General features: G+C 58.9%; 1 protein-coding gene and 1 long non-coding RNA gene across 5 annotated transcripts in view; one reads left to right on the forward strand and one right to left on the reverse strand.

The window, feature by feature from the left end:
- The window catches only part of LOC131279957 (uncharacterized), a 26,288-nt gene extending 514 nt beyond the window's left edge, over positions 1-25,774 (forward strand). Inside the window, exons 2-4 of one of the 4 annotated variants that reach the window (XR_011649847.1) lie at positions 22,452-22,681; positions 23,625-23,808; positions 24,181-25,774. This is a non-coding gene — a long non-coding RNA (uncharacterized lncRNA). Of the gene's footprint in view, positions 1-20,221; positions 23,502-23,624; positions 23,809-24,180 lie in introns of those variants that run through there. The other 3 variants (XR_009187474.2, XR_011649846.1, XR_011649848.1) reach the window with 3 other exon arrangements.
- Positions 13,257-26,508, reverse strand: part of ANO1 (anoctamin 1) — a 92,020-nt gene continuing 78,768 nt past the window's right edge. The window contains 4 exon segments of the mRNA XM_058305006.1: positions 13,257-14,967; positions 16,585-16,690; positions 18,584-18,768; positions 20,175-20,227. Of these exon segments, the coding sequence (XP_058160989.1) occupies positions 14,701-14,967; positions 16,585-16,690; positions 18,584-18,768; positions 20,175-20,227 (611 nt within the window). The 3' untranslated portion in view covers positions 13,257-14,700.

The raw sequence follows: 26,508 nt of genomic DNA on the forward strand, positions 1-26,508 counted from the left end.
GAATGTGAAAAACGCCCCCTTGACGGCCCTTATGGATATTTTCTCTGCAGAAAATATTATTCAGAGGCTTATTTTGGGCATAGAGTTTAATTTAAGTAGTCGTGTATTTTTGAAGTTACAATTATTTTAAAAAATTTACTGAGCACCTATTGTGTGCCAGGCAGCAGGGGCTGGGGACAAATGAGTGGACAAAGCAAACGAAGGTCCCCTGCCCACCTGGAGCTTACACCCTACAAATAAAAAAAAATCCCCTAGTGTCCCAGGAGGTAGGAGGTGTTGGGGGCAGTGGGGAGCGTGGGGCGTGGGGCAGCAGGTTGTGTATTTAAAGGGGAGGTAAGAATAGGTCTTGGTGCAAAGGTGAAGGGGAAAGGGTCAGATGTGTGGGTGGGGGTGGGGGGGCAGGGAACAGCAAGAGCCGTGATCCAGGTGAGAGCTGCTGTCTTGTGCAGCAAGGTGGCGGCTGTGCCTGGAGGGAGGGGGGGAGGCAGGTTAGGAGGGGCTCAGGGCCAGGCGAGGACCCAGCTTTGCTGGGAGAGAGACTGTTGCAGAGGAGCGGCGTGAAGAGAGTTACATTTAAATACTTTAATATAGCTGTGCACAAATCCACACTTATTTTATATCCAAATATGCCTAGAAAGCCAACTGAGAAATATAAACTCCATAGGCTTTGGATATTCGGGGAGGATGCACGCTGGAGTGTGGGGGCTCATGCTGAAGGCTGACCTGGAATGTGGGGGCTATGCGTTAATTCAGGCTCACCTGGGGGAATAACCTATCCAGTACTCAGGAAAAACACTTGAAGAAACTAACAAAGTCTTTTTGCATATAAGCACCATTTGTCTCCCCACGCTTATTTCCTCTGTATAAAAGGGACCCAAAAATTCTATTTGGGGCTTGGTTTTTATTAGAAAAGGTGTCCGCCGGTCGAAATAAAACCCACTTCCTTCTCAGAGTTCTCGTGTCCTGGCCTTGGATACCGCGTCCACCCGCCTTCTCTGCTACTGTAACTTTATGTACCTACAAGTGGGGATGCCTTGAGATAGTTCACAGAGCACGCGGGCCACCCCCTAAAGTGCACAATCCAGGGGTTTCCGTGCGTTCGGGGTTCTGCAGCCATCACCTCAGTGTAACTTTAGAACATGTTCATCACCCAGAAAGAAACCCCCCAGCAGTCACTCGGCCGCCCCTGGCACCACTGATCATTTGTGTCTGGATTTCCCTGTTCTGGACATTTCGTATCAACAGACTCCTGCAGCAGGTGACGTCTTCCGACTCGCCTCTTTGGCTTACACCGTGTGCCTTGTGGCACAGACCAGGTCCTCACTCCTTTTTGTGGCCCAGGGATGCTCCATGGCTCGGATGGGCTGCTCTTCACCCATTCCCCGGCCGATGGACGTTCGCCTCGTTTCCCCCGCCCCCCGGCTTCACCAGTGGCGCTGCTGTGCGCACTGAGCTGCGGTTTTGGGGAAGCCCTCTGGTGCTGAGTGGAAGCCGGAGGCTCTGCAGTAACCCAGACCAGGAGGAGGGTGCTCGGGCCAACAAGCAGGGGTGGCGGAGGCGATGAGCGGGGGCACCCTCCTTTAAACTTAGGGGTGTGAGTGAGGGAGAGTCTTGGGCATCCAGTGTCCTGGGATGGCGTGGGGGGGGGGTTGGGGGAGGACCAGGAGCCCATTTGGGACACGAGGGGGTGGGGTGCCCGTCAATCTGTCGGCAATGGATCTGGGTGGGAAATGGGGGGGTCCCCTGCAGAGGATGATGTTGAAAGCGCCTCTAGAATGGGGTCACCACGGAGGGAGCGAAAACAGAAGAGCAAAGGGGGGGGGAGAAGCCTGCGGAGGGGACCCGGAAGGCGCCCCAGGAGGTAGGGCCAGGTTCCAAGCCTCGTCCCAGGCACTGTTCCTTCTGTCCCTTGCGTGGGACGCCTGGCTTCCCGCAGGCTTGGCTTCTTCCCTCCAGGCTGTCTGTCTCCCTGGCCCAGCTCTGAAGACAGGGAGCCCAGGAGCCCAGCATCCTGCCTGGAGCTTCACGCAAGAACGTTTTTGGGATGCAAGAGTCTTGCGGAAGGCATGTTAATTTGTATCCCTCTCGGCGCAGTTACACCTTGCTCCTGGTAAAGAGCCTTTGAAAAACGTTCTATTCCGTCGACAGAGTTGGTAAACGACATACCTCGGCCATTTTATCCCTGAGTCCTTCCATTGTGTCTCTTAAGAAATGATTCCTTCTCCAATACTAATACTCAACAATTCTTATGAATCTAACAAACTCACTTTATTTTATTTATTTATTTTTTAAAAAAGATTTATTTATTTAATCCCCCCCCCCCCCCCCCCCGGTTGTCTGTTCTCTGTGTCTATTTGCTGCGTCTTGTTTCTTTGTCCGCTTCTGTTGTCGTCAGCGGCGGCGCGGGAAGTGTGGGCGGCGCCATTCCTGGGCAGGCTGCACTTTCTTTTTGCGCTGGGCGGCTCTCCTTACGGGGCGCACTCCTTGCGCGTGGGGCTCCCCTACGCGGGGACACCCCTGCGTGGCACGGCACTCCTTGCGCGCATCAGCACTGTGCATGGGCCAGCTGCACACGGGTCAAGGAGGCCCGGGGCTTGAACCGCGGACCTCACATGTGGTAGACGGACGCCCTAACCACTGGGCCAAGTCCGTTTCCCCAAACTCACTTTATTGACCCGGTAAACCTGAAAGCATTTTTGTTAAATGTCAATACTATTTTGAACCTAGTAAAATGTCTAAATCGGAAGGTTAGCTCACGACTCAGTGACATGGTTCACACGGGCGTCCCAAGGCTGGCCCTTCAGCCGGCTAAGTCCTCTTAGCGTTACGAGAACCAAAAAACCAAGTTGCCCTGATCCCTTAGTTTGCGAAATAGGAATACTCTATCTTGATTCTCTTAAACTACATTTAATAGTCCATCTTCCCTGGGGTGAGGAGGCACTCGCCACGCAGGCAGTTTCCTCCCGAGGTGGTTGAGGCATCTCGGGCTTCTGCTGGGCGTGGGCTCCGGGCACTCTTCCTACCCCACATGTCTCACTCTCTACCCCACGGGCTTGATTTAGGGAAGAGCCACCCTTCCAGACTCCCACCGAGCTCTCCTCGCTCCCCTCCCTCCCTCCTTCCCTCCTTGGTTTGCTGGCCTGGAGCCTGGTGGCCTGCCCGCTCAAAGCCCTTGGACCTGCGTTCTCTTTGATGGCACAGCAGGACGCTACGGTGTCCTGCGACATCTGACGGACTCTGGACCTCTGACGTGCCTAAGCCTGACTCCTTGCCCATGGTTTTTCAGGTCATTCTGCCGACAACAAACACAAGCCATCTGTTCACAAGTATTTGCTGAGCGCATGCTCTCTGGGTGCATTGCAGGCAGTGGGGGCATGGCAGGTGGCAAGGCCAAAAAAAAAAAAATTCCTGTCCTCAAGAAGCTTCCTTTAGGGAGCGGATGTGGCTCAAGCAGTTGAGCACCTGCCTCCCACATACAAGGTCCCAGGTTCAAAACCTGGCTCCCCAGTTCCTCCAAAAAAAAGGAAAAAAAAAAACCAGCGGCTTCCTCTATACTTGGGGAACAGGTGGACTATAAATGAACAAACACCGAGCCAACTTGCGGTATTAGGGAGTGGTGGGTGCTTTGGAGGAAATCGAAGCAGAGGAGGGATGGGAGAGCCAGGCTGGGTGACTAGGGTGCCCGGAGAAGGCCTCTGGGGACAGGAGGACAGGAGGGTGGAGAGCAGACAACCCCCCGCTGCTGAAACTGTGAGTCGGGGAAGGCTTCCTGAAGGAAGTGGCATTAAATCCCAACCTGGGACCCAAGTCGGAGTTCACACCAGAAAAGGAGGGTGGAGGTGCAAAGGCAGGGAACGAGTTCGTGTCTGTGGACCGAGAGGAGGCCAGAGCAGCCAGGCCGGGCGGCGGAGGCTGATTTCCTCCCAGGAACAGAGGGCAAAGGTCTGGAGGAGGACGTGATGTGGCCAGGCTCATGACCGTAGGAGTGAAATGAGCGAGGCTTGGACAGGTGATGTGACCGAGAGGTGACCGACAGGTGGGCCCGTGCGCCGGGAGGCCTGTGTCCTGGGCCTGATTCTGCTCCTGCCTGGCCTTGTGGGAGCGTCGGGACCTGCCTCGGTTTCCCTTTGTTGCCACGATCCTCGGGGGGGAAGGCTTGGCTAGAGGTCTGTGGACAGAGCTGCACCCTGGAGCCCACCCAGGCTCGGTCGGCTCCCGCCCTGGGGAGCCCTTGGATGAGCCGAGCTGCTGGAGGGTCAGCGTCCCCACGGGGAGGCCCCGGGCCATGTGGGCCGCCGCAGGCGTCCTGGGGTGTCCTCGTCTTGGGGTACGGACTGCCTTCCCCCACCCTCTCCTTACACCAGTCAGCCAAAGGGGCGCTGAGGCCAAGTACCAGAACTCTGTTGGCTTTTATAAAGGCTATTTATTGGGGGTAGAGGCTTACAGTTACCAAGACATAAAAGCGTAAATTACTTCCCTCCCCAAAGTCTGCTGCCACGGGGTTGGAGCAAGACGGCGCCGACGGCCGCAGGGCCCAGGCCTCCTCTTCCTCTGCAGGCTCCGCGGTCCCGGCTTCCTCCCTGTCAGCGTCAGGCTGGGATAATCTTGTCTCTCTCCAGGCTCCGCTGCTCTGGTCTCTCCACAAAGGCAGTGTAGACTCTCAGGCTGTCTTCCCGGGCCTCTCTTGCGTCTGTGGAGCTGTCTCTGTTTCTCTGTGTTTTCTTCTCCTCCGTGTTCACTTCCTGGACTTCAGCATCAAAACTCCCCCTCACTCCTCCTCGGTGTGTTTTTCTGAGTCCCCGCCCACTCAACGTCCTGTTGTGGCCCAATCAAAGCCTTAATCATTATTTAATCAAGTAAAAGTGAAACCTCTGAATTGAATACACTCTAATACGCCCAGAGGAGCAGACCAGTTTACAAACGAAATGCAGGATCTGTGTCTGGAATTCATATGTATTATCCAACGCTGCACTCCCCTCGCGCCCAGGCTCACAGCCCGGGTGCTGCCCAGCGCCGGCCCTTGCCCTCGGGGCCGTGGGCTCCCGTGCCCACTCTGCAGCTGGTGCCGGCCTAGCGCGGGCCTCGGGGATCTGCCCGGGCACTCCTGGCCTGCCGTGCGGCCACCGCGGATGCGGGCCGCAGCGTCTCTCGCTCCCACGACGCACGCCAGCAGCATCCTCCCCAGGGCCCACCTGCCCGTGCCTGGCCGCCTCTCGCTTGCTTGGATGAGCCGGGACCAGGGCCGGCTGCAGAGCCAGTGGAGCCCCGTGCTCAGGGAAACCGCCGGCCCCTCGTTAAAAACGATCAGGAATTCCAAGACCGCGACAGCCGAGCAGGAGACCAGCGCGTGTCCTCTGGCGCGGGGCCCCGTGTGGCCGTATATGTCACGCGCCGCGAAGCTGGCCTTGCCTGGACCCCAAATCCCCAACCACCCCGCAGCCAGCTCTCCCTGCCCTTGCCCTGCCCTCTGCAGGGTGGTGGGTCCTCTGTCCAGGAGCAAAGGCTCCCCCCTCCGCTGCCACCTGAGAGGTCACGCCTGGCGCCTGGGGCTCTGGACCACTTCTAGAACCTTCAGAGGCCTGCCCTCCTCCCTTGTGGGCTCCAGCGCCTCCTTCCACCCCTTACTTGACACTGTCAACGCCGTTCTTTCTTTAGGCCTTTTACTTTGAAATAATTTCAAACGTAATGGGTGGTAGTAAAGATAATACAAACCCCATATTTGAACTCCTACGTGCCCCCACCCCAGATACCCAGACCCTACCGTTTTGCCGTCTTCGCTGTATCGTTCTATCCATCCGTCTACTTACTTATTTACTGAACACTGGATAGTAGGTTTAGACGTCGTGTTCCTTGGGCACATAAGACTTCCATGTACATTTCCCACGAACGAAGATACTCTCTTCTGTAACAACCTTAAATGCAGTTATCAAACTCAAGAAATTTAGCACTGATGTCAAGCTCCAGTCTTTAATCCAAGTTTCCCGTATGTACCGAGAATGTCCTTTTGAGCCTTTTCTCTGTTATTTGATTCCATCCAGAATCATGTGTTGCATTTAATTGTCATTGTCTCTTTATTGCTCATTGTAAAAATTCCTTTCAGGAGGATTAATCACGTTCACAGTATTGTGGTCCCTTCAACACCTTCCATCAGTACAGCTTTTCCACCCCCAAACAGAAAGCCTGCACCCGTTATGCATTAGCTCCCCCTGCCCCCTGCCCCCCCCCCCCCGGGGACCTGTGCTCTCCTTCCCGTCCCTACAGGTTTGCATATTCTCCGATATTTTCATTGTAGTTACGATGGGTTTAAATGTAAGGTCCTAAATCGACAACCATCTTGTTTGGTTTGATTCCAGATTAACTTCAATAGCATATGGAAACTATGTTCCTATACTCCTCCAGTCCCCTCCTTTATATTGTTCTCGTCATATTGTATAAAAAATACATTTACCCCCCTTGATCTAGAGGTGGAGTGGACATCACCATCCCAGGGTCCACAGGATGGAGGAATAAAATATGGATTAGAGTGGGGGAAAAAAGTACGTTTATACATGATGAGTCCCAAACCATTGTTTATCACTGTATTTTATGAATTTGCCGTTTACATCACAAAGGAAGTAAAAGGTGGAATTACAAATTGAAAGTACAATAGCACTGGATCTGTATTTACCCATCGGTAAATTTTACTTACGTTCATGTGGCTTCGACCTGTTGTCTAAGTAAACTTTCCTTTCAGCCTCTTGGATGTGTTCATTCATGCCTTTTGTTAAATTGGGTATGTTTTCAGCCAGTGTTTCTTTCAATAGTCCCTCTGCCCCTTTCTCTCTTCTCCTTCTGGGACTCCTCCAGTTTGTTAGCTGTGCACCTGATGGTGTCCCATAGGATCCTCAGGCTCTGTTCACTTCTTTTCATTCTTTCTTCTTTCTGCTCCTCAGACTGTACAATTTTGTCTTATTTTCAAGTTCACGGATTCTTTCTTTGGCCAGCTCCAATCAGCTGTTGAGCCCCTCTAGGGAGATTTTAATTTGTTACTATGATCTTGAGCTCTGTTTGATTCTTCCCATAATTTCGGTCTCTTTTGATATTCTCTTTGTGGTCCTCTCTCATTTTCCTGATTTCCTTTCGTTCTTTGTTTGTGTTTTTCTTCAGCTCTTTGAGCATATCTGGGTCCGTTATAAAAGGTGTTTGGTGTGTGCCAGGTCTGGTTCTCCTAATTGATGGTGGCTGCTGCTTTAGCCTTTTCCTTTGCCTGGGCCATTGCTTCCTGCTTCTGGGTACGTTTTGTCCTTTTGGTTGAAACCTGGACATTTTGATATTTTGATCAGCTGATTGCTGGAATTGGACTCTGAGTTGTCTCTTGCTGGAATTGGACGCTGAGTCATCTCTGCCTTAAGCTTGTTTCTGGTTAATGTTGTGGCAGAGCTTTCCTCGAATGCTGGGAGCTAATATCCACAACGAAATTTTAAAACACGCCTCTCCCAGTCCCTGCTGCAGACCGCCCTGTGTGAGTGGCGGTCAGGGCGCCTCATAAAGTGAGTTTGCAAAATGGCTCCAGGCCAAAGCGCTGGGCTCGCCCTGTTCTTTCTGTGCCTGCGCCTTGTCTTGAGCATGCGGGGGTGGCCGCAGGAACCCCCACTCACGGGGCTATGAGTGCCCCTCCTCCCTAGGAAACAGTCTCCGCATGGTCCAGCCACCAGCCCCTTCCCCAGGCAGCACAACTGCCCCCCCCAAGCCTCTGGGACAGGGAGCCCCCCAGGCACCACCAGGCAGATGGGCCCAGACGCACGTGCCCTGAGGATGGCTCTGCTCCCTCCAGGGCCCGGCTCAGGGACTGCACTGGGGGCACGGCCGGCTCCGCACAGCTGGTGAGGGGCGGGGGCCAGCCAGGGTGCCACAAGATCCCAGCGCTTCAGGTGGCCTGTGCCTTCTCTGGTGCTTGCCCTCTGACTGCAGCCCCTTCACTGCTTTCTGGAGCCCTGAGAAAGATGTTTCCGCCAGCTCTTGCTGGTCAAAGCATCTGCCGGGGCTGGCAGCCCTGGAGCCTCTCACTCCATCTCTTTTTTTTAATTTTTAACTTTTATTTTTATTCCTTCCCCCTCCTTCCCTGAGAGGGTGCCCTTGTCTGTCTGCTCATCTTCCTCAGGAGGCATTGGGAACCGAACCTGGGACCTCCCGTGTGGGAGGCGAGTGCCCAACTGCTTGAGCCACTTCCACTGCCTGCCTGTTGCAGCGTCTGCTTGTTGCAGCATCTGCTCATTGTGGCGTCTGCTTGTCTTCTTTAGGAGGCATGGGGAGCCGAACCCGGGACCTCCAATGTGGGAGGCGGGTGCCTAACTACTCGAGCCACCTCCGCTCCCCTCTCATGCCATCTGATGGGCCTGTCCTGCCTGCCGGGTCCTTGAGCTGTGTGTTGTCATTCCCCTCTCTTCCTAACTCGCTGACAGTTTCTGTAAAATCAGGAATGAGTGCTGGATTTTGTCAAGGGACTTTGCTGTGTGGATCGACATGGCGATGCCACTGTTCTTCGTTAGCTTGTTAATACGGTGGAGTACACTGAGTTACTGACTGTTGCGCTACCTTCACACACGCCCGAGTAAATCCCGCTTGGCTATGGGTGTGGTTCTCTTCACACGCTGGGTTTGGTTTGCTAATATTTTGCTGACGGTTTCTGCGTCTACCCTCATGAGCTTTATGGGCCTGGGGTTTCCCTCTTCTGTCTCATCTTTGCCTGCTTTGCTTCCAGGTTCACACTGACCCCCTAAATGGGGCAGGGGAAGCGGGTGTGGCTCAGGCAGCTGGGCCCGTACTGACCACGTGGGAGGTCCTGGCATTGGTTCCCGTGCCTCCTAAAGATCAGCAAGACGGCGCGCTGATGCAACAAGATGACGCAGCGAAGAGACAGCGAGGAAACACAATAAGCACAAAAAGCAGGGAGCGGATGTGGCTCGAGTGACTGGGCACCTCCCTCGCACATGGGAGGTCCTGGGTTTGGTTCCCAATGCCTCCTGAAAAGAAGACAGAGAACAGACAGCGAGTGAAAACAATGGGGGGGGGGGGGTAAATAAAATAAATCTGATTTAAAAAAAATTCCAACGGCCTATTTTACAGAAATAGAAAAGTCAGTTATCAAACTTATTTGGACGGGAAAGAGGTCCTGAATAGCCGAAAACATCCTTAAAAAAATGTTGGGATGTTTTCCTGTTTTGAAAGAGATTGTGTAACATTGGTGTTAATTCTTTAGATGTCTGTAAAATTCTCCAGGGAAACTATTTAGGCCTAGAAATTTCTTTTTGTGCTATTTAATTATGAAATCAAACTTTTTAAAAATGGTTTTAGGTCTAATGAGATGATCTGTTTGGCCTTGGCTGAGTTTTTGTAGTTTGTGCGTTTTCAGGAGTTGGTCCTCTGTTTTTTTTTAGCTGGGACTTGAGTGTAAATTTATAGCCTTCGGGTGCCGTCTTTTCCTTCCCTGGGTGCAGCCCCAGGAAGCAGCCAGCAGAGGGCAGCAGCCACCAACAAGAAAAAAACAATAAACCCAGACTAATTTCTGTTGCTGGAAGCTGGGAGTGGGTCTGGGAGTGGCTGTACTTGGGTGAAGGGGGTGGGTCAGAAGGAGCGGGAAGGGGGCACCTGAGGCAGGAGGACTTCTTTGTAGCGATTTGTAGACTTAGGATATTGCAGTTTACTTTAATTAAAATGTGGAGAGAGAGAGAGAGATGTTGTCTTGGAGGAGCAGTAAACAATTCCTGGGTGGAGCTGAGATCAGACTGAACGTCCCCCAGGTTGCTGCGCCGTTTCCCATGGTGTGTCCCTGCGGGCCCATCCATCACTCGCCCATTTACCCATTTGTTCAGGGGCGGCTAAAATGCTTGCACTGATCCCAAGTTAGTGTTTCCAGGCATAAGCTGTACCTTTGCCAGATGCTGCGTGGGAGAGCAGTGGGTGGACTGCTGCTGTGGCACACCTGTGGGCCAGAAGACATCAGAGCTTCCTTCCCATCCCCCCTAACCTCCCGCTCCCACACCCGTGCCAGCTTGACTCTGAGGTCACTCAACTCACAGGCAGAAAGGCCCCGTTGTTAGCTTACTTATCTACCCATGTCCATCCACCCACCCACCCATCCATCCATCCATCCATCCAACACCTACCCATCCATCCATCCATCCATCCATCCATCCATCCATCTGTCCACCTATCCATCTGCCTGTCCATTCGTCCATCCATCTGCCCATCTATCCATCCATGTGCCCGTCCATCCGTCCATCCATCTATCCGTCTGTCCATCTGTCCACACTTCCTGTCCATCTATCCATCCATCCATGTGCCCGTCCATCCATCCATCCATGTGCCCGTCCATCCGTCCACCCACCCACCCATCCATCCATCCATCCATCCAACACCTACCCATCCATCCATCCATCCATCCATCCATCCATCCATCTGTCCACCTATCCATCTGCCTGTCCATTCGTCCATCCATCTGCCCATCTATCCATCCATGTGCCCGTCCATCCGTCCATCCATCTATCCGTCTGTCCATCTGTCCACACTTCCTGTCCATCTATCCATCCATCCATGTGCCCGTCCATCCATCCATCCATGTGCCCGTCCATCCGTCCACCCACCCACCCATCCATCCATCCATCCATCCAACACCTACCCATCCATCCATCCATCCATCCATCCATCCATCCATCTGTCCACCTATCCATCTGCCTGTCCATTCGTCCATCCATCTGCCCATCTATCCATCCATGTGCCCGTCCATCCATCTATCCGTCTGTCCATCTGTCCACACTTCCTGTCCATCTATCCATCCATCCATGTGCCCGTCCATCCATCCATCCATGTGCCCGTCCATCCGTCCATCCATCCATCCATCCAAACATCTGTCCACCCACCCACCCAAATGTCTGTCTAAATGTCTGTCCATCCGTCCATCCATCCATCCATCCATCCATCCATCCAAACATCTGTCTAAACACCCATCCATTTGTCCATTCACCCATCTGTTCATACATCCATCCATCTGTCCACTCATCCACCCACGCACCCATCACTCGCCCATTTACTCATTCACTCAGCACTTACCAGTGTGTTCTCTGTGCCTGATGCTGTGCCAGGTGGCCCTTCCTGGCCTTTTCTTGGGCAAGTGTTATCAGTTCTTTCATGTAACTATTAATAACCAAACAGGGGTCACATGCCGCCCGCGGTGGAGGGTCATTTGCAGGGATGCCTTTGTGTGTGGCACGGGAGCCGTGGTGCCCGGGGGCGGCCCTGGGGTGGGGACCGGCCGCTCCTGATGGGGAGACCCCTGGCTGGTCCTGGGTCCCACGCCGGGGACCATGGCCCGAGGCTTGTCTGTGAAGGCCAGCGCCTGCAGGGGCCGCGGGCTCAGCTGCCCCCAGCGGCCAGTGGGCACCGCTGGGAGGGCGGGGTGGGGGCTGTGCTGAGCTGGAAGATGCGGCGGGCTCCCACCGGGCCTCTGTGCCACGTGGGGTTGGGGCTGGCGCCGGCAGTCGTGGGGTCCCTCAAGAGAAGAGGCGAAGCTGGGCTTCTAGGTGAATCTCCCTGACTTTCATCTACGACATTAACTCAGTCTCTAGAACACCGAATTGCCCTGGGCTGCTGCAGCTACCGTCAGCGAGCTGGGCTCGGCAACACAGTGCTCTGGCTTCCCACCCCACAGCGTCTGCCAGAGGCTGAAGTGCTCTTGAAATGTAAATCAGAACTCAGATCCCGGCAAGGTCCTAATTAAAACCACCCAGCACCACCCCCTTCCCCCCCCACCCCCACCCCGGGGACACTTCTCCCTAAACCCCAAGTCCTCAGGCGGCCTGTGAGGTGCTGAGCAATTGGCTCCAGTTCCTGTCCCCACCCCTCTCCTCCAGCCAAGCCATACTTGCTGCTCCTAGAACTTGCCCTGTGCTTTGCTGCCCCAGGACCTTTGCACCTGCTGCCCCCTCTGCTTGGGCCTCCTGCCCCCCTCCCTCCTGGGTTTCGTGTTTGTCTCCTCGTCCAGGTCTCAAGGGGCCTCCCTGATGACCCCTGTCACTGCTGCCAGGCCCCCTGCTGTGTTTTCATCAGTGCCCCTTCCCTGCTCTGGGATTATCTAGTGCTCGGGTTCCCTCACGAGGTCATTCCCCCAGGAGGGGCTGTGTGCACCGGGTTCCCACTTTCCTGAGAGCCTGGCATGTAATACTTGCTCAACAAATGCTTCTCGAATGCCGCATGAAGGAGGTTTTGAAGCTTGGGGTTCAGTCTTGATTTAGATGCCACTGAGCTCCGAGATCTCGGGAAAGTCATTTCCCCGCCCTGAAGCTGTTTCCTCATTCCTCACCGATGAGCTGGGACTAAAGACCCTCATGCTGTGCTCTTACAGCTTCTGGAAGGTTCCAGAGTCAGGAGGGTAAAGGGGTGGGGATGCGTGATGCTGACCCTGGAGCCACCGTCTCCTCGTTGTCCCTCACAGGCCTCGGAAGTGGGTCCAAAGCTTTAGAACAACGTTCTCGCCACGGGGTAGCCGGGGGCTCAGAGCAGCGGGCTCCACCGTGCGCCTGCGGCGGCTCCTTCCTGGGGACGGAGGAGCCCTGGTGGGGGGGGACCCCAGGCTGGGGCTGGCTGGGACGCACAGCCCAGAGGACTCCACCGCTCTGCTGACATCTCGGTGCTCGAGACCCTTTGATGAGACGAGGGCGAGTTCAGTGGTTGAGCAAGCGTGTCCCTGCCTGCCCGAATGAAAACACTGGTTTTTGGAAATTTTAGTTTGTGAAACCCCCAACACCAGCGGGCATGGGTGGTGGGATCAGGGGGTGGGTTTGGGGACCTCGGAGGAGGCTGTGAAGAAAACGAGTGACCACAATCCCCAGCCCCAACACACACACACATGCACAGGTGTGTGCACACACATTCACATGCATGCACACACAAGCTCACCCAAACACAGACCCACATAAGCACATTCCAATGCACAAACACACGTGCACTCACGTATGTGCACACAAGCAGTTTTAAACACACATGAACACATGCACACACGTGCGTGCACACACAAGCCACTCAACACAGATGCACTCGGGCACACACACTTGCAGGGAGATGAAGGTCTAGACTCTAGAGCAAGTCACGTGTCTGGCACCAAAAGACACAGGCGCTTACAAGACACCCCTGAACTGGCAGCACTGACCCCAGGACCTTGGGGACGGCCTCTTGGGTTTCTTCGGGCAAAGGGCACGGACAGTGATCCAGGGAGGAAAGCATCGTGTATTCAAATTTATTTAGATGAACGTTCAGCCACAGTACTCCGTGGATTTGGGTACATTTGCATTAAAAAAAAAATGGTTTCCATAAAAGGGTTTTTGGTAATCACCTAATTTTTAATACAATAATTTATGTACAAAACCCCCATTTCAAACTACTCACTGTACAAGAGAAAATAGAAGCATCAGATCGCATACTTTTAGCAAATCATGAAAATCTACGACAGCTCTGCACTGAGGCCACAGCCGGCGGCGTCTGGGAACGCCGACCCCACACCAGTGGCGCTCCCCCCCATTCGGTGAAAGTTTTCCTTTTATGCTTCTCTTGGTGCTTGAGAAACTCAGATAATTGGTTATTATAACTACAGCACACGTAAATCCCTCACATCCTTTACGAGACTTGTTTTTACAAGTTTTTGAAATGATACTTATCCAACAGTGACATTCTTGTGAGTAAAAATATAGAAGTGTTACCAAAATAGAAGCTTTTATTAATAAAAATCTTTGGTAATAACAGTATCTTAAATTCCTTTCAATGGTATTTGGTTAACTAATAAAATAAATTCCTTCCACCCTTTGAGCTACAGGAAGAAAGTCCCTCAAAACCCCAGGGCAATTGATTAAAAAACCTCGGTAAGGATTCGAAAGCTGCGGCTGCACCTCTAGAGGCCTCGAGACTTCCTGCAACTCTGAAGTCACCTCTAGAAGCGCCTCCGAGGGACTCCCTGGCGGCCGGTGTCCCTGTCGGGCTGGTCTCGTCCCACGAGGAAGATGAACAAGCCTGCGTCTGCTCAGCATGATGGGGAGGGGGTGGCCTGCTGGGGACCCCGGGGTGCTGACATCCACAAGACACTGACATCCACAAGCCCCCCAGCGTGGACAGGGCGAGGCCCCCCTCTCTGCCCAGAGCACCAGAGCACCTGACCTCAAGGAAGGAAAAAGGCACGTCACTCTGCTGACCCCCGGCAGGAGCCGCTTCCGGGGACCTGTGCCGACATCACTTACTCCTTATCGGTTTCTCCATTCTCCCTCGAAAATCGCACCTGAGGCTTTGGCACGCCGTTTTGCATGTATTTTAAGGTCTAGGGAGGATTCCCAAGGGTGATTTCTAGAGACTCTGCCCTCTCAATGCAAAGGAGACTCAAGTTTTCCAAGAATTTATCTGCAAAGCATCTGCGTTCGCCCCGTTATCCCCACACCACCAGCGCTCGTTTTGATTACCCTTCAACACTAATGAACAATTCCCTGTATAACAGCTTTGTGCAAAAACAAAGAAAAAAGAAAGAAGAATGCTGTCCTATCGAAAGTGGCCCGCACGTCTGCAGAAAACCCGGGACCCGCGAGGCCCGGGCCGGGGACGCGGGCCGCCTGCCCCGGGAGAGGCGTGCCCGCCCGTCGGTCCTTCGGGGCGCCCGGCTGGCCGGCCCAGCCCGCCCGGCGGCCGCTACAGGGCGCCCCCGGGGTGCGCGTGGCTGCGGCGGGCCGAGCCCCGGGGGCCGTCGGGGCCGGCTCTGGGGCTGTGGTTGTTGCAGGGCTCGTCCCCCTGCTGCTCCTTCTCCATCCACGTGTCCAGCAGCTGCTGCTTGCCCTGCTCCTCTCGCATGAAGAGCTCCACCATGAGAACCTTCTCCTTGTGGATCTGCTGGCTGATGTCCTTGGGGATGTCCGGGATGACCCAGTCCACAAAGTCGCTCATGAACATCACCAGATTCTGGAAGGAGAGAGCCCAGGGCGTGGGGACGGCCCTCCCCTCTCCTGTGCCCCACCTGCCGGCGCCGCCCCACCTGCCACTCCCCCGATGAGTCACCCCCCTGCCACTCCGGGCCTGGGCTTCCCAGGAGGCACACGCATGGCGTGGGAGCACCTGGGAGGCTCGGGGCCTTTCTGGGAAGACTCTGAACTCTGTAAGAGGAAAAGCCTCTGGGTAATTCTCAATTCCTTGGCTGCGAGGCTCGAGGGATTCGATGAGCCTCGAATAGAAATTGCACAGAGGCGATGCGCATAAACGCTCGCTGGTGACTGGCGGCCCCTTCTGGGGTCTGCTAGGCCGCCTGGGACCACCTGACACGTTTGCCACCTGGCTGGAGAAATTCTGGTGGACAACACGCGAGATAAGTTGGCTTTGACCAAGAAACCAAATCTTTCTATGTTGTTTTTAAACTTGTGTCTCCTGCGCATTTAGGGACCTCTCCTGCTGAGTTAGCTGTCTTCTGCCAGCGGCACTGCGGGGGCCCCAACCCCAGCTGTGGCCAGTGCTGGCTAAGGGCTCAGAGCTGCCCCTGCCCCAGGGCCCCGCCCCTTGTCCAGGCCCCTCCCCCAAGGCTCCTCCCCCATCCAGGCCCCACCCCTGCCCCAGGTCCCACCTCTCTAGGCCCCGCCCCTCCTACAGGCCCCTCCCCCAGGGGCCCCACCCACCAGCCCCCCTGCTCCTCCCCTCCCCAGGCCCCTCCCCCAAGGGCCCCACCCCTCTAGGCTCCTCCCTTCCACAGGCCCCACCCCTCCTCCAGGGCCCCGCCCCTCCTGCCTCCCTTTCCCTGGCCAGGGCAGCAGCAGCCAACGACCAAGCCATGCGGGTGCAGGAAGGCCGCCCTCTGCCTGCAGGGGTGCCCCTGAGCTCCCCAGGGACCGCCCCTCTTTGAGCTCCCCGCCCTGTCCTCCCCTGCCCCACAGCCCCGCCCTGGGGAGCCCCCGCGGCACCCGCTTGCTGACAGCGAAGCGTCAGGAGGGGCCAGCACACGAGAAGGCCGGGCCCTGGAGAAGTCAGGGGCAGAGACGATCTGCGCCAGGGCTGGGGACCCCCAGGGCAGAGCCCGAGTGGGCTCACTAGGGGCTGGAGGCCCTGTGAACGGAGCGGCGCCCACGGCCGATGCATCGGGGCGTGCCCGCCCGTGGGGCAAGCCGCCCCCTCCCCCAGCCCCAGCGGCGCCCCCTCTGGCCTCAGGGATACCCCAAGCTGCTCCCAGAGAGAGGGCTTTCTTGTTGGGGTCCACTGCACCCCGCCTGTCCTGGCTCTGCCCGCGGGGACGGGGGGAGCGAGTGGGCGGTCAGGCGGGGGTCCCCTCCCTCCACGACCCGACGGCATGAGTCCACATCGCCGGCCAGGGCCCCCGGCCCCTTCCTCGGCCCTTGCTTCACTTCAGGAGGTTCTTTGGGACCCGACGTTGTTCAGAGCCTGGGGTCGGCCCGGGGCTCCCCGTGACTCCCGAGGGGGTCTCTAGCCCCCCGGCAAGGACCAGCCCCTGCCCTCCCGGCTGTGTGCCGGGCAGAACCCTTCCTGCCTGCCCCAACTCGCCAAACCTTCCAGGGACAAGCAGGGGCCATGCCGCACCTGGAAGACGATGACAAAGGCCAGGCGGGCGGCCAGGACGGCCCAGAAGTCCTTGGAGATGTCATACTTGTGCTCCGACCACGGCGGCTCGCGGTAGTCTTTGTACCTGCAATGGGCAGCGGCGGCGGTGGGGCGCGAGCCTGCGGGGCCCCGGGTCCGGCGGCGCGACACGCTCAGGGGAGAAGGGACAGCCGGGGCCTGCGTGCGGGTGGGACGGCACCCCCCACGCTCACGCCCGCCTGGAGCCTCGGGACGCGCCCCATCTGGAAATGGGGTGTTCGCAGATGCGGTTAGGGGAGGTGAGGCCGTGCTGGGCCGGGGCGGCGCTGCTCCAGGACCGCGGGGTCCTCGGAAGGAGGGGCAGGGGGACAGGCCCAGTCGGGCCCAGGAGAAGGGCATGTGGGGCCGGAGGCGGGGACGGGGTGATGCAGCTAGTTGAGGGGCTCTCGGGGTGACCTGAAGCCAGGAGAGGCGAGGAGGGCCCCGCTAGAGGTGAGGGGGCCTGCCGACACCCCGACTCGGGGCTCCTGGCCTCTGGCGGGTGACACGTGGCCTTTCTGGTGCTTTAAGCCGCCCGGTTTGTGGCATCAGGAGACCGAGGCCGCCTGTGCTGACCCTCTGGACGCCAACGCTGAAATGCTTAGGGTGTTTTTAATAAAACCTCTTCCTGCCTTCTTTATAAAATCATTCCCCTAAAATCATTCCCCTGAAGTTCATTTTTAGTTAGAAACAGGGAGCCGGGGAGGGAGGTGCCGGGGTGTGGGGGGGTCGCAGCCCCCTCCTTGCGGCTTTCAGCCCCCCCCCCCGGCCCTGCCCCGAGGCGGCAGCGGTTTGGGGCCGACCAGCTGGGGCGCCCCTCTCGTTTCTGGGCCCACAAACGGTGCCGTGGGAACGGGCGGGGGCCGGGTGGCGGGAGCTGCGACAGGACGCAGGGGCACCATGTCCGGCGACCTGTGCATCTGAGTCGTGGGATGTGGCTCTGGCCATACAGGGAGCCAGGGCAGGGGCCGCCCGGACACCGTGCCATGTGCCTCGGCCCCCTCGGGTGGCTGGAACACCCGCTCTCGGCCGTGACGTGGCGGTGTCCTGGCGCGGGGCCTGCCTGATGTCCCCTCACCCCTCCTGCGCGTCTGGGGGTGACCAGGACGGCAAGAGCGTGGGCCACGCGGGAAGGTGGGCAGAGGCCCTAAGAAGCTCCTTGTCACTGGACTCTGCGGCGTGTCCCTGTCACTAGGCGGGCCTCCCACTGGGCTGCCGTTGGTCTCCACGTCGCCTCCCTGCCTCCAGCCTCACCTCAGAGCCGGCGCCCGATCGCACGCTGCCCCTCTTCTCCTGACCCCAGCCAGCCCTGCCCGCGCCCCAGGAAGAGGGACCCGCTGCAGCCGCCCACCGCGGGCTCCACCCTCCCCCTCCTCTCCCGCCCCCGCTGCCCCCTCCACTGGCTTCCCGCGGCCACCCGCTCTTCACCGTGTGCCGCCGTCCCCTGCACGGGGCGCCCTGGATGGCAGGGACGGACCTGCAGGGGCCGACCCCAGCGGCACCTCTGAGCCAATCCCGGTCCCTGTCCTTCGCGGGATGCCCCCTGAAGGGCAGGGACCCCCGAGCCTCCGGCCAGGCAAGAGTGGCTGCCCCGGAAAGGCCAGGGGCCCAGGCCCGGGCAGCACGGCCCTCCCTGCTCTCGCCCGCCCTGCACCCACAATCCCTCCTTCGCGTCTTAGCGCCCCAGTTTCCTCGGACACCCCCGACCCCCCATTCTCTGAGCACGACCCCTCACCCAGACCAACCAGTGAGCGTCCTCCACCCATCCCCGGCTGGTGACTGCGACGGGCTCAAGGACGGGGCTGGGACCCAAGCCGGGCCAGCGGGACGCGGTCCCGGGGCTTGAGTTAGAGGAGCCGGGGCGCCGCCCCCCGCGGTCCTGCCCCGAAGGACCCCCGCCCGGCCCGGGGCTCCCCCGAGCCGCCCAGGCGCGGGCTCCCCGGGGGTCCGGGCGCGGTACCTGCAGATCTGCACCTCGTAGCCCAGCTCCAGCGGGTCGCTGGGGGCCGTGCCCGCCTGGAAGTCGCTGACGTTGAAGGAGGACAGCGTGTGGCTGACGAAGCCGTGCATGGTGCCGTTGCGGCTGTACATGTAGAGGTACACCAGGCGCGGGATGAAGTCGGACGTGAAGGAGATCACGAAGGCCTGGCGGGGACGGCGGGGTGAGGGCCGCGCCGGCGGGGGACCGGCCGCCACCCTCCCGAGCCAGCCCCGGCCCGCGCGGCCTCGGCTCCCGGAGCCGACGGAGGCCTGGGGGTCCTGTCAGCCCCCCCCCCCCGGAAGCCCGAGGAGGGGGCCTGGGGGCCTGACGGCACCTGGGCCAGGCGGGCGGGGAGGCCAGGGACGAACTCTGTGCAGCTGAGGACGAGTCGCCTAACCTCTCTGTGCCTCAGTGCTCCTCCTGTAACCGAGGCTGCTGCTGCTTCACTTGAGAGACTGAGGCAGGGGAGTGGGGGGCACTTTGTACCCTGTGAAGTTCCGACCCAGCTCCCCCCGACAGCGTTGAGTCTGGGACGGCCCTGAGTGGCTCAGATGGAAGGGCAGGCGCTGTGGGGCCTCACGGCTGGGACAAAGCCCTGTCTGTGGTTGTGTGTCCTGGGGCAAGTCGCTTAACCTCTCTGTGCTCACTTGGCTCACCTGTCCCATGGGGCCGAGTGTGGAAAGGCCTGGAACGCCCTGGAGCATTCTAGAGGCTCGGTAAAGGCCAGCTGCTATTATGGTTGGGGCGGCCGCTGCCGGTCCGCCCCCAGCTTGCTCCAGAGGCCTTTGGTGAGCGCTCACCCCCCCCCAGAACGCGCCCTCCTGCCTCAGGGCCCCTGCTGGCCCGGTGCACGCCCTGCCTTCCCTCCAAGCCGGGGATTCGCACCCTAATTTGGGAGCTCCTGGGGGTCTCTCCTGGGCAGAGCACCCCTCCCTGAACCGTGGGGGCAGGGGCCGCGTCCCCGGCCTTGACCAGGCATCCGGGTCATGCAGACCCGGGACCACCTGCTCCAGGGAGCCCCCCATGCTGTCTGCCCGTGTGCAGGGGTCCACTTGGACCAGCGGGTGGAGGGTGCCAAGGTCTGGGGCTGTGGCGTCACAGATGCTCCAGAGCTGTGCGGGGGCTGCACTGGGCTCTGAAGCACGTGCTGGTCTGGGGGCTCCAGGCCACCGGCCATGAGGGGGGCCAACCTGGACGGCAGGGAGGGAGGAGGCAGGAGGGGCAGCCCGAGTATGGCGGGGGTGGAGGGCGCCGGGCGGGAGGCTGAGGCCCAAGGAAGCATCATGGCTGAGCCACGGGGCCCTGACAGGCTGCGCCCCCTCCCGGGCCGGCGTTGCCCTAAAGCGCAGGCTTGCATTTTGCAACGGGGGGAGTTAGGCTGAGAAAGGACAGACGGCCGGCGAGGACCCAGGACTCAGGAGAGTGGACGCGGGGGCTGCAGAGGAGGTCGCGGGGACTTGTTTCTTCTAGAGGGGACGGTCCCGCTGGGCTGGGGCAGGAGACCCAGGCCCGGCCCCCTCCTTAGCGGCGCCAGCACGCCCACCCAGCGGCGCGCCCCAACGTCACTTACGTTGATGATGACCGCCAGCTTCCCGACGCCCCGCAGGATGTTGTACCAGATTCCTGGGGGGAAGCACAGGCGTCAAGGCCCCTGTTCTGCCCGGGCCCGGGGTCTCCCTCCAGCCGGGGCGGGGGGAGGGGGGGGCCTGGCTTTGCTCTGGGCTGCGGGGTCTGCAGGGAGCGGTGGCCTGGGGCGCCGGGCCTGGAGCTGCTGGCTCATACCCACTCATCGGCTGCTTGCAAGCAAGCTGCAGCGTCCAGATGACACCTGGAGCCTGCGTCCCTCACGGTCCAGGCCACTGGCTGCGTGGCCCGCTTACGCACAGACAGGTCCCACCCTAGAGAGCCCGAGCAAAGCTGGAGGCCACGTCCCCGAGCGCCTGGGGCCCCAGACCTTTGCAATGGTCCCAGCGCTAGAATCACTGGTCCTGGACAGGCTGGGCATCGTGCTGGGGGCAGGGCTGTGGCAGGCCCCCGCGGCACATCGCAGTGGCAGTGGCCGGTCGTGCAGCCGGCGGGCACCACTTCCGGCTGCGGCTGCTCGTTTCTGTTACCCCGCTGGGCCCCGAGGCGCAGATGAACGGGGGGTCAGGGCACAGCACTGGGGGGAGCACAGGGCCGCCGTTCACCTCCCCACAAGGGCAGGCCGGCAGGTGCAGGAAGGGGGCTCCTTGCCTGTGGGCCTGCAGCGGGCACTGCCTGTTGGGGCTCCGTGCCGGAATTCCTGGGAGGGCGTGCAGGGTGCCCTGCCCGTCCCATCCGGCCAGCAGGAGCAGGACCTGCACAGCGGGCTGCGGCTCGCTCTGTCTCGCCCCCGGGCCAGCTCTGAGACAGCCAGAACCAGCCGTTCTCAGCAGGGCGGGGGCGGACGAGCCCTGGACCCTTACTCTTAGAGAAGATAGCGGGTGCTGCCAGGCCAGGGAGTCAAGCTGGGGCTTCCACGCCGGCACCAGCAGCCCAGGAACACTGCCCCCTCACTCTTGTTGTTTTGGGGTGCAAGCTGGTGGTCTGCACAGACAGCAGGAGGGGCAACCCCTGCGGCCCGCAAACTAGAAACCACGGCTCAATCGCAGCCGCGGGGGTGCATGGAGGGGCGCGCAGCCTGCGGTCTCCACCTCAGCGGCTGACCCGCTTCTGCTGGGCGCTGCGTGAGGGCCACAGCCTGCGCCCGGGGTGCGGTGGGGCCATCATGCCGTCCAGGACGAGAAGCTGACCTGGCACTTCCCCGTGAGCCAACATTGTCCCTTTACCAGCTGGACCGGGCCAGGGGACAGCCCCGCGGGCCCCGCACACGCCCCGCCTGGGCCCGGGAGAACGCACAGTGCAAGGCGAGCCGAGCTGCGCCGCTCAGGACGATTCCCTGAGGAGAACATTTGCACACATGCCTAAGTCACCACGAGGGAGGCAAATGCCGCGCCCAGCTTCTCTGGGCCTGGAGACTCTGAGCGCCCCGTGGCCTGGCGTCTTCTGGGTGCAGCACGGTGCCTGGCACTCGGCGCCACTGGGTACACGTTTGTTGAGTGACTGAATGAGTGTAGAAAGCCCTTTGCAGCCAGAGGCCACGCTGTGAGCTGCAGGCTCTTCAAGCAAAATGGCGGCCCGCGGGCCACATGCAGGCTGCCTGGAGAGTCAGCTGAAAAGGCGTGACCAAAGCCTGAGAATCCGGTTGATTTATGGAAAAGAAATCCTGACTTGTAGCTTCTGAAAGAGTCTCAGCTCTGGTGACATGGGGGCGGGCCCGTCTCCATGACAATAGCTGACTGTGGCTGACAGTGCGCCCCCTCCAGGCCGTGCCGTGCACTGCAGCTGTTCCCTGCACCGCGGGTGGGGGCGCCGCGTATCCTGGCGCTCGTCTGTTTCTTTTCTTTTCTTTTTAATTAAAGATTTTCATTTATTTTTTCCCCCTCCCCCCGCTCTCCTGTTTTTGCTCTGTCCATTCACGGTGTGGTCTTCTGTATCTCTTTCTCTTTGTGTCTTCTTGTCTTTCTCCTCTAGAACTCACCGGGATTTGATCCTGGGGACCTCTGATGTGGAGAGAGGTTCCCTGTTAGCTGTGCCGCCTCAGTTCCTGGTCTCTGCTGCCCTTCACCTTGACTCTCCCCTTGTCTCTTTCGTTGTGTATCACCTTGCTGCGTGACTCACTTGCAGGGGCACTGGCCCACCGCGCAGACACACTTCCTCTTCTTTTCTACCAGGGGGTCCCAGGGGCCAACGGGGTGCTCACATGTGGTAGGTGGACGAGGCCTTGCCACTCGAGCCACGTCCGCTTCCCCTGTGCTTCTTTCAGAGGAGAGAAATACTTGTCCAAACCCAGGTCTCAACTGAAGTGGGAAGACGGAAAATTCAGAGGGGGCCGCACATTTCAAGAAAAGCAGGAACCAGCGTTGCTCAGGGTTTCCTCTGTGCTCGTCGCCCGCCTGGCCCCCGTGGCGCCTGATCTGAGACCTCTGGGTGGGGGTGCTGGGTGCTCGGGGGTGCCCCTGCCTGGGCTTGGCACGACGGAAACGCAGGAGCTGGGTAAGCGAGGAAATGGGGGCGGCAGGGGGAGATGAAGCAGGCCGGCGAGAAGGGTCTGCCATGCCCACAGAATCAAGGGGATTTGCTAGAAAGCAAGGCCACCCTGGAGCCCACCCCGGCCCGGGAACCTGCATTTCTCGGGGCGGGGCCCAGGAACCTACACTTCCTAGGGTTGTCCTGAAGCCCCCTCAAGGGTGAGCCTCGCCCCCCGGAAGAGCCCCAAGTGAGAGGGTAGGAGGCTCTTTGGGAAAAATCACTGGGCTCCTTTTCTGAAAATCACACAGGGGGAACTGGCTCGTTTTTACCTTCTGAGTCAAGGCTTTTACTACTCTAGGGGACTCCAAATCCCATTTCTAAGAGCGTAGCAGAAAAAAGAAAAGCCGGTTCCCCACGAACGTGCCTGCCCGGGAGAGCGAGGGTACCGGCGGGAAGCAAGCCTGTCTGATGGCAAAGATCAGGGCAGGGAGCCAGAGCCGGGCCGGAGCTGCATTCCCACACATGGGGCTGGGTCCCTGAAGTGACACGCCATGCGCCTCCCTCTCTGGGGCATCGAGGCAACTGTGCTCTGTGGCAGAGCCGACCTGGCAGCACCGGTCGTGGGGCCACTGAGGCCCTCTGTCTCCTCAGGGTGCCCGCTCAGGGGCCCTTGCACAGATCACAGGTGGAACACAAAAGCCTCTTCAGCGAAAGGTTATGGTTAAGGAGTTCATAAACAAACCCATGAAAAAGGGCAGATTATGCCTACGACACACCAGGCAGGAACCAGGAAGCCAAGAGCTGATCCGTAAAAACTGGGAGAAGCGCGGAGCCAGGGGGCAAGGTACCCAAGCACCCCGACAAACCCCGCTCGCGGGGCGGTGGGAGGGTGGGGATCCCACGCAGGCCTGCCCAAAGCCGCCTGCTGCGACCTTGTTGCTCTCTTCTTGCCCTGGTGGGCTCACAGGAGGCTGCCTTCGGGGAAGCCGGAGCCGGGCCAGGCAAAGGATGCCAAAGCAAACACCCAGGTCGGCGCGGGTGCAGCGCGGGCCCAGCCCTCCCGAGAATCGGGCCTTTGTGAGCAACGCGAGGGGCGGGAAGCCACACGCCCTCCTTCCTGCCACGTGGCCGACGGCCCCGGCGTTTCCCAGGTGCGCCCGGCCAGCTGCCCCTGTCTGTCCCCCCCCTTTGGGGGTCTTTATCGAGCAGTGGAGGGCCTCGGGGGCGAGGCGGTGGGCGCGGGTCAGGGGCCGGTGGGCTCACGTGCTCTAGGCTCAGGCCCAGCTCTGTGGGCACCTGGAAACGGGGGGAGAGGGGGCCCGGCAGGCTGACCGTCCCGGGAATTGGCCAGGCGGAGCTGGCAGGGAGCGGCCTTCTGAGCAGGTACCCCGGGGACGAGAACCTGGAGGGGCCAGCCCAGCTCGGTCCTGACCTTGGATGGCCTGTGAGCGAAGGGCGGCTTTCACATTTCTAAGGGTAAAAGTTTAAAAAATGAATGAAAGACCATAGCTTCTTTCACCCAGGTCAGCTAACAGGGAGGTGAGGATGGTCAACCACCACACCAGGGAACCGAGAGGGCCTACAGCTGCAAGCAGGAGGACTGCATCCATCGGCCATGTGGGATCTAAGCCCCCTCTTGATCTAGAGGTGGAGTGGACATCACCATCCCAGGGTCCACAGGACGGAGGAATAAAATATGGACAGGAGTGGACTTGCTGGTGTTCTACTATGAAACTACTGTGACTAGTAATAGAAGAAGCTGTAGCACTGATGCGGAGAAAGTGGCCACAGTAGTTGCTGAGGGCAGGGAGAGGGAAGAAGAGATGTGACGTGGGGGTGTTTTCAGGACTTGGAGTTGTCCTAAATGATATTGCAGGGACAGATGCTGGACAATTATATGTCCTGCCATAACCACTGAATGGACTGGGAGAGAGTTGAACTACAGGGTAAACTATTATCCACGTGGTACAGCAGCGCTCCAAAATGTATTGATGGAGTGTGATGAGTGTGCTGCACTGATGGGGGAGGTTGTTGGTGTGGGAGGAGTGAGGGGGTGGGGGGCATACGGGAACCTCTTATATTTTTTAATGTAACTTTTTTTGTGTGTGATGTATGTATCTTCAAAAAAATACAATTTACAAAAATGATGGGGTGGGGGAGTGGGGAGTGGGGTATATGGGAACCTCCTATGTTTTTGTGTTTTTTAATGTAATGTTCTTTGTGACCTATTAATAAAAAACCAAATGGAAAAAAAAATGAATGAAAGACAGTAAGTCTCTCGGTGCTCTGTGAGCTGAGGCCGGTGCCTCCTGCTCCACAAAGTCTAAAATACTCTCTGGCCCTCTGCGGAGATCGCCTGCGGATCAGCGCGTCGGTGGGTGAAACGCTCGGGCCTGGCGCGGGCACGACCCGGAGCCGCCCCGGCCTGCAGCCACCGGCTTTCCGGGGGACGTGGGGGTGCACGCGGCCGGCCGAGGGGCTCACCCCGCGGCCACGGCTGAGGCAGAACCAGGACGCCGGGGCTAGAAGGAACTGCGGAGCGTCCTGCAGCTCAGGGGCTTTTAAGACTTTTCAAGTGTGCCAAGGAAACCTGGCGCACAGGCTGGTAGGAGGGGAAAACTGTCGAAACCAGCGAGCCCTGCTGGGACGTCGTCCCTTCGGAGTGCCAAGGTTTCCTGGCCCCTCAGCCAGCGTCCTGCAGCGCACCACTGAGGACGAGGAGGCTGGCGGCGACCGGACGAAACGACGCCATGTGCCCGCCTGTGGACACGGCACCTCCAAGAGGCATCTCAGCTCCACGGGGGCTCGAAGCCCGACGGTGGTGGACTGGCCCCAGGCAGGGGCCAGGCCAGGGGCCAGGGAGTCCGTCCCTGGAAAGACTGATGCAGCTCCCGACACGGCTGCGATGTTGTGTTTGGGCCGCTTTGGAAGTCACACCCCAAGGCGCCCTGGCCCACGGCCTGCAGCCTTTATTTTGGGGAAAGGACACGACGATCTGAACGTGCAATTCAACCTTGGCTTATTCTAAGAGCACGGGGTGCTCTCTAACTAGGATTGTGTCCAGTATGAGATGTCGTGGACGTAATTTGGTAATTTCCCGTCTCATTTCAGGATGAAGTTCCAATAAAAGCTATTTCTGTTTCTCGCCCTGACATCTGGGTCAGGGTTTAGAGTGGATCCCGGGCGAGGCCTGGGTGCGGCCCTTGCCCGCGGGGGCCGGCTCCGGGCCGGGGCCTGGAGCCCTGCCTGCCCACATCCCTGGCCACTCCTGGTGGTGGTCATCCTTCTGCTTAAATGCCTCTGGGGCCAGGGAGCTCACTACCCCCCGAGGAAGTCTGTTCTGTGCTTGACACCTGGGACGACTGGAAGGCCATTCTTGACTCAGACCTTAAACACGCGGCCCCACGCCCCTCCCCACATGGACGGCGCCAGCTTCAGGGCTCTGGAGTTTAACAGCCGGGGCTGTGTTTTGGATCTGACCCTCACAGGCTAGCCACGCGGGGACTCGGCTGCTTTTCCTTCCTTGGTACAATGTGGCTGCTTTCTGCCTTTTTTTTTCAATGACCATTAAATGAAGAAATGACACGGTATGTTCAAAGGCAAGTGCTAAGAGTTAGAGCGGTTAACGTTCTTTCCTGCATTCGTCGAGCCTGGTGCTGTGGGGTGCACCGAGGGCTGCTGTGGGGGAGATGGGTTGAGACCCCCGGCAAGGCAAGGTATGTCTTGGCCCTCCGACCGCAGCGGATTGCTGGGACCTGCAGACGCCAGAGGCTGCCTCTTTCCGGGGGGTTCTGCAGCGCCAAAGCCACCTCTGGACTGCAGAGGCCCTGGGTCTCCCACCAGGAAAGGAC

Source organism: Dasypus novemcinctus, chromosome 10 (assembly GCF_030445035.2).
Source record: "Dasypus novemcinctus isolate mDasNov1 chromosome 10, mDasNov1.1.hap2, whole genome shotgun sequence".
In the NCBI taxonomy this organism is placed as follows: domain Eukaryota; kingdom Metazoa; phylum Chordata; class Mammalia; order Cingulata; family Dasypodidae; genus Dasypus; species Dasypus novemcinctus.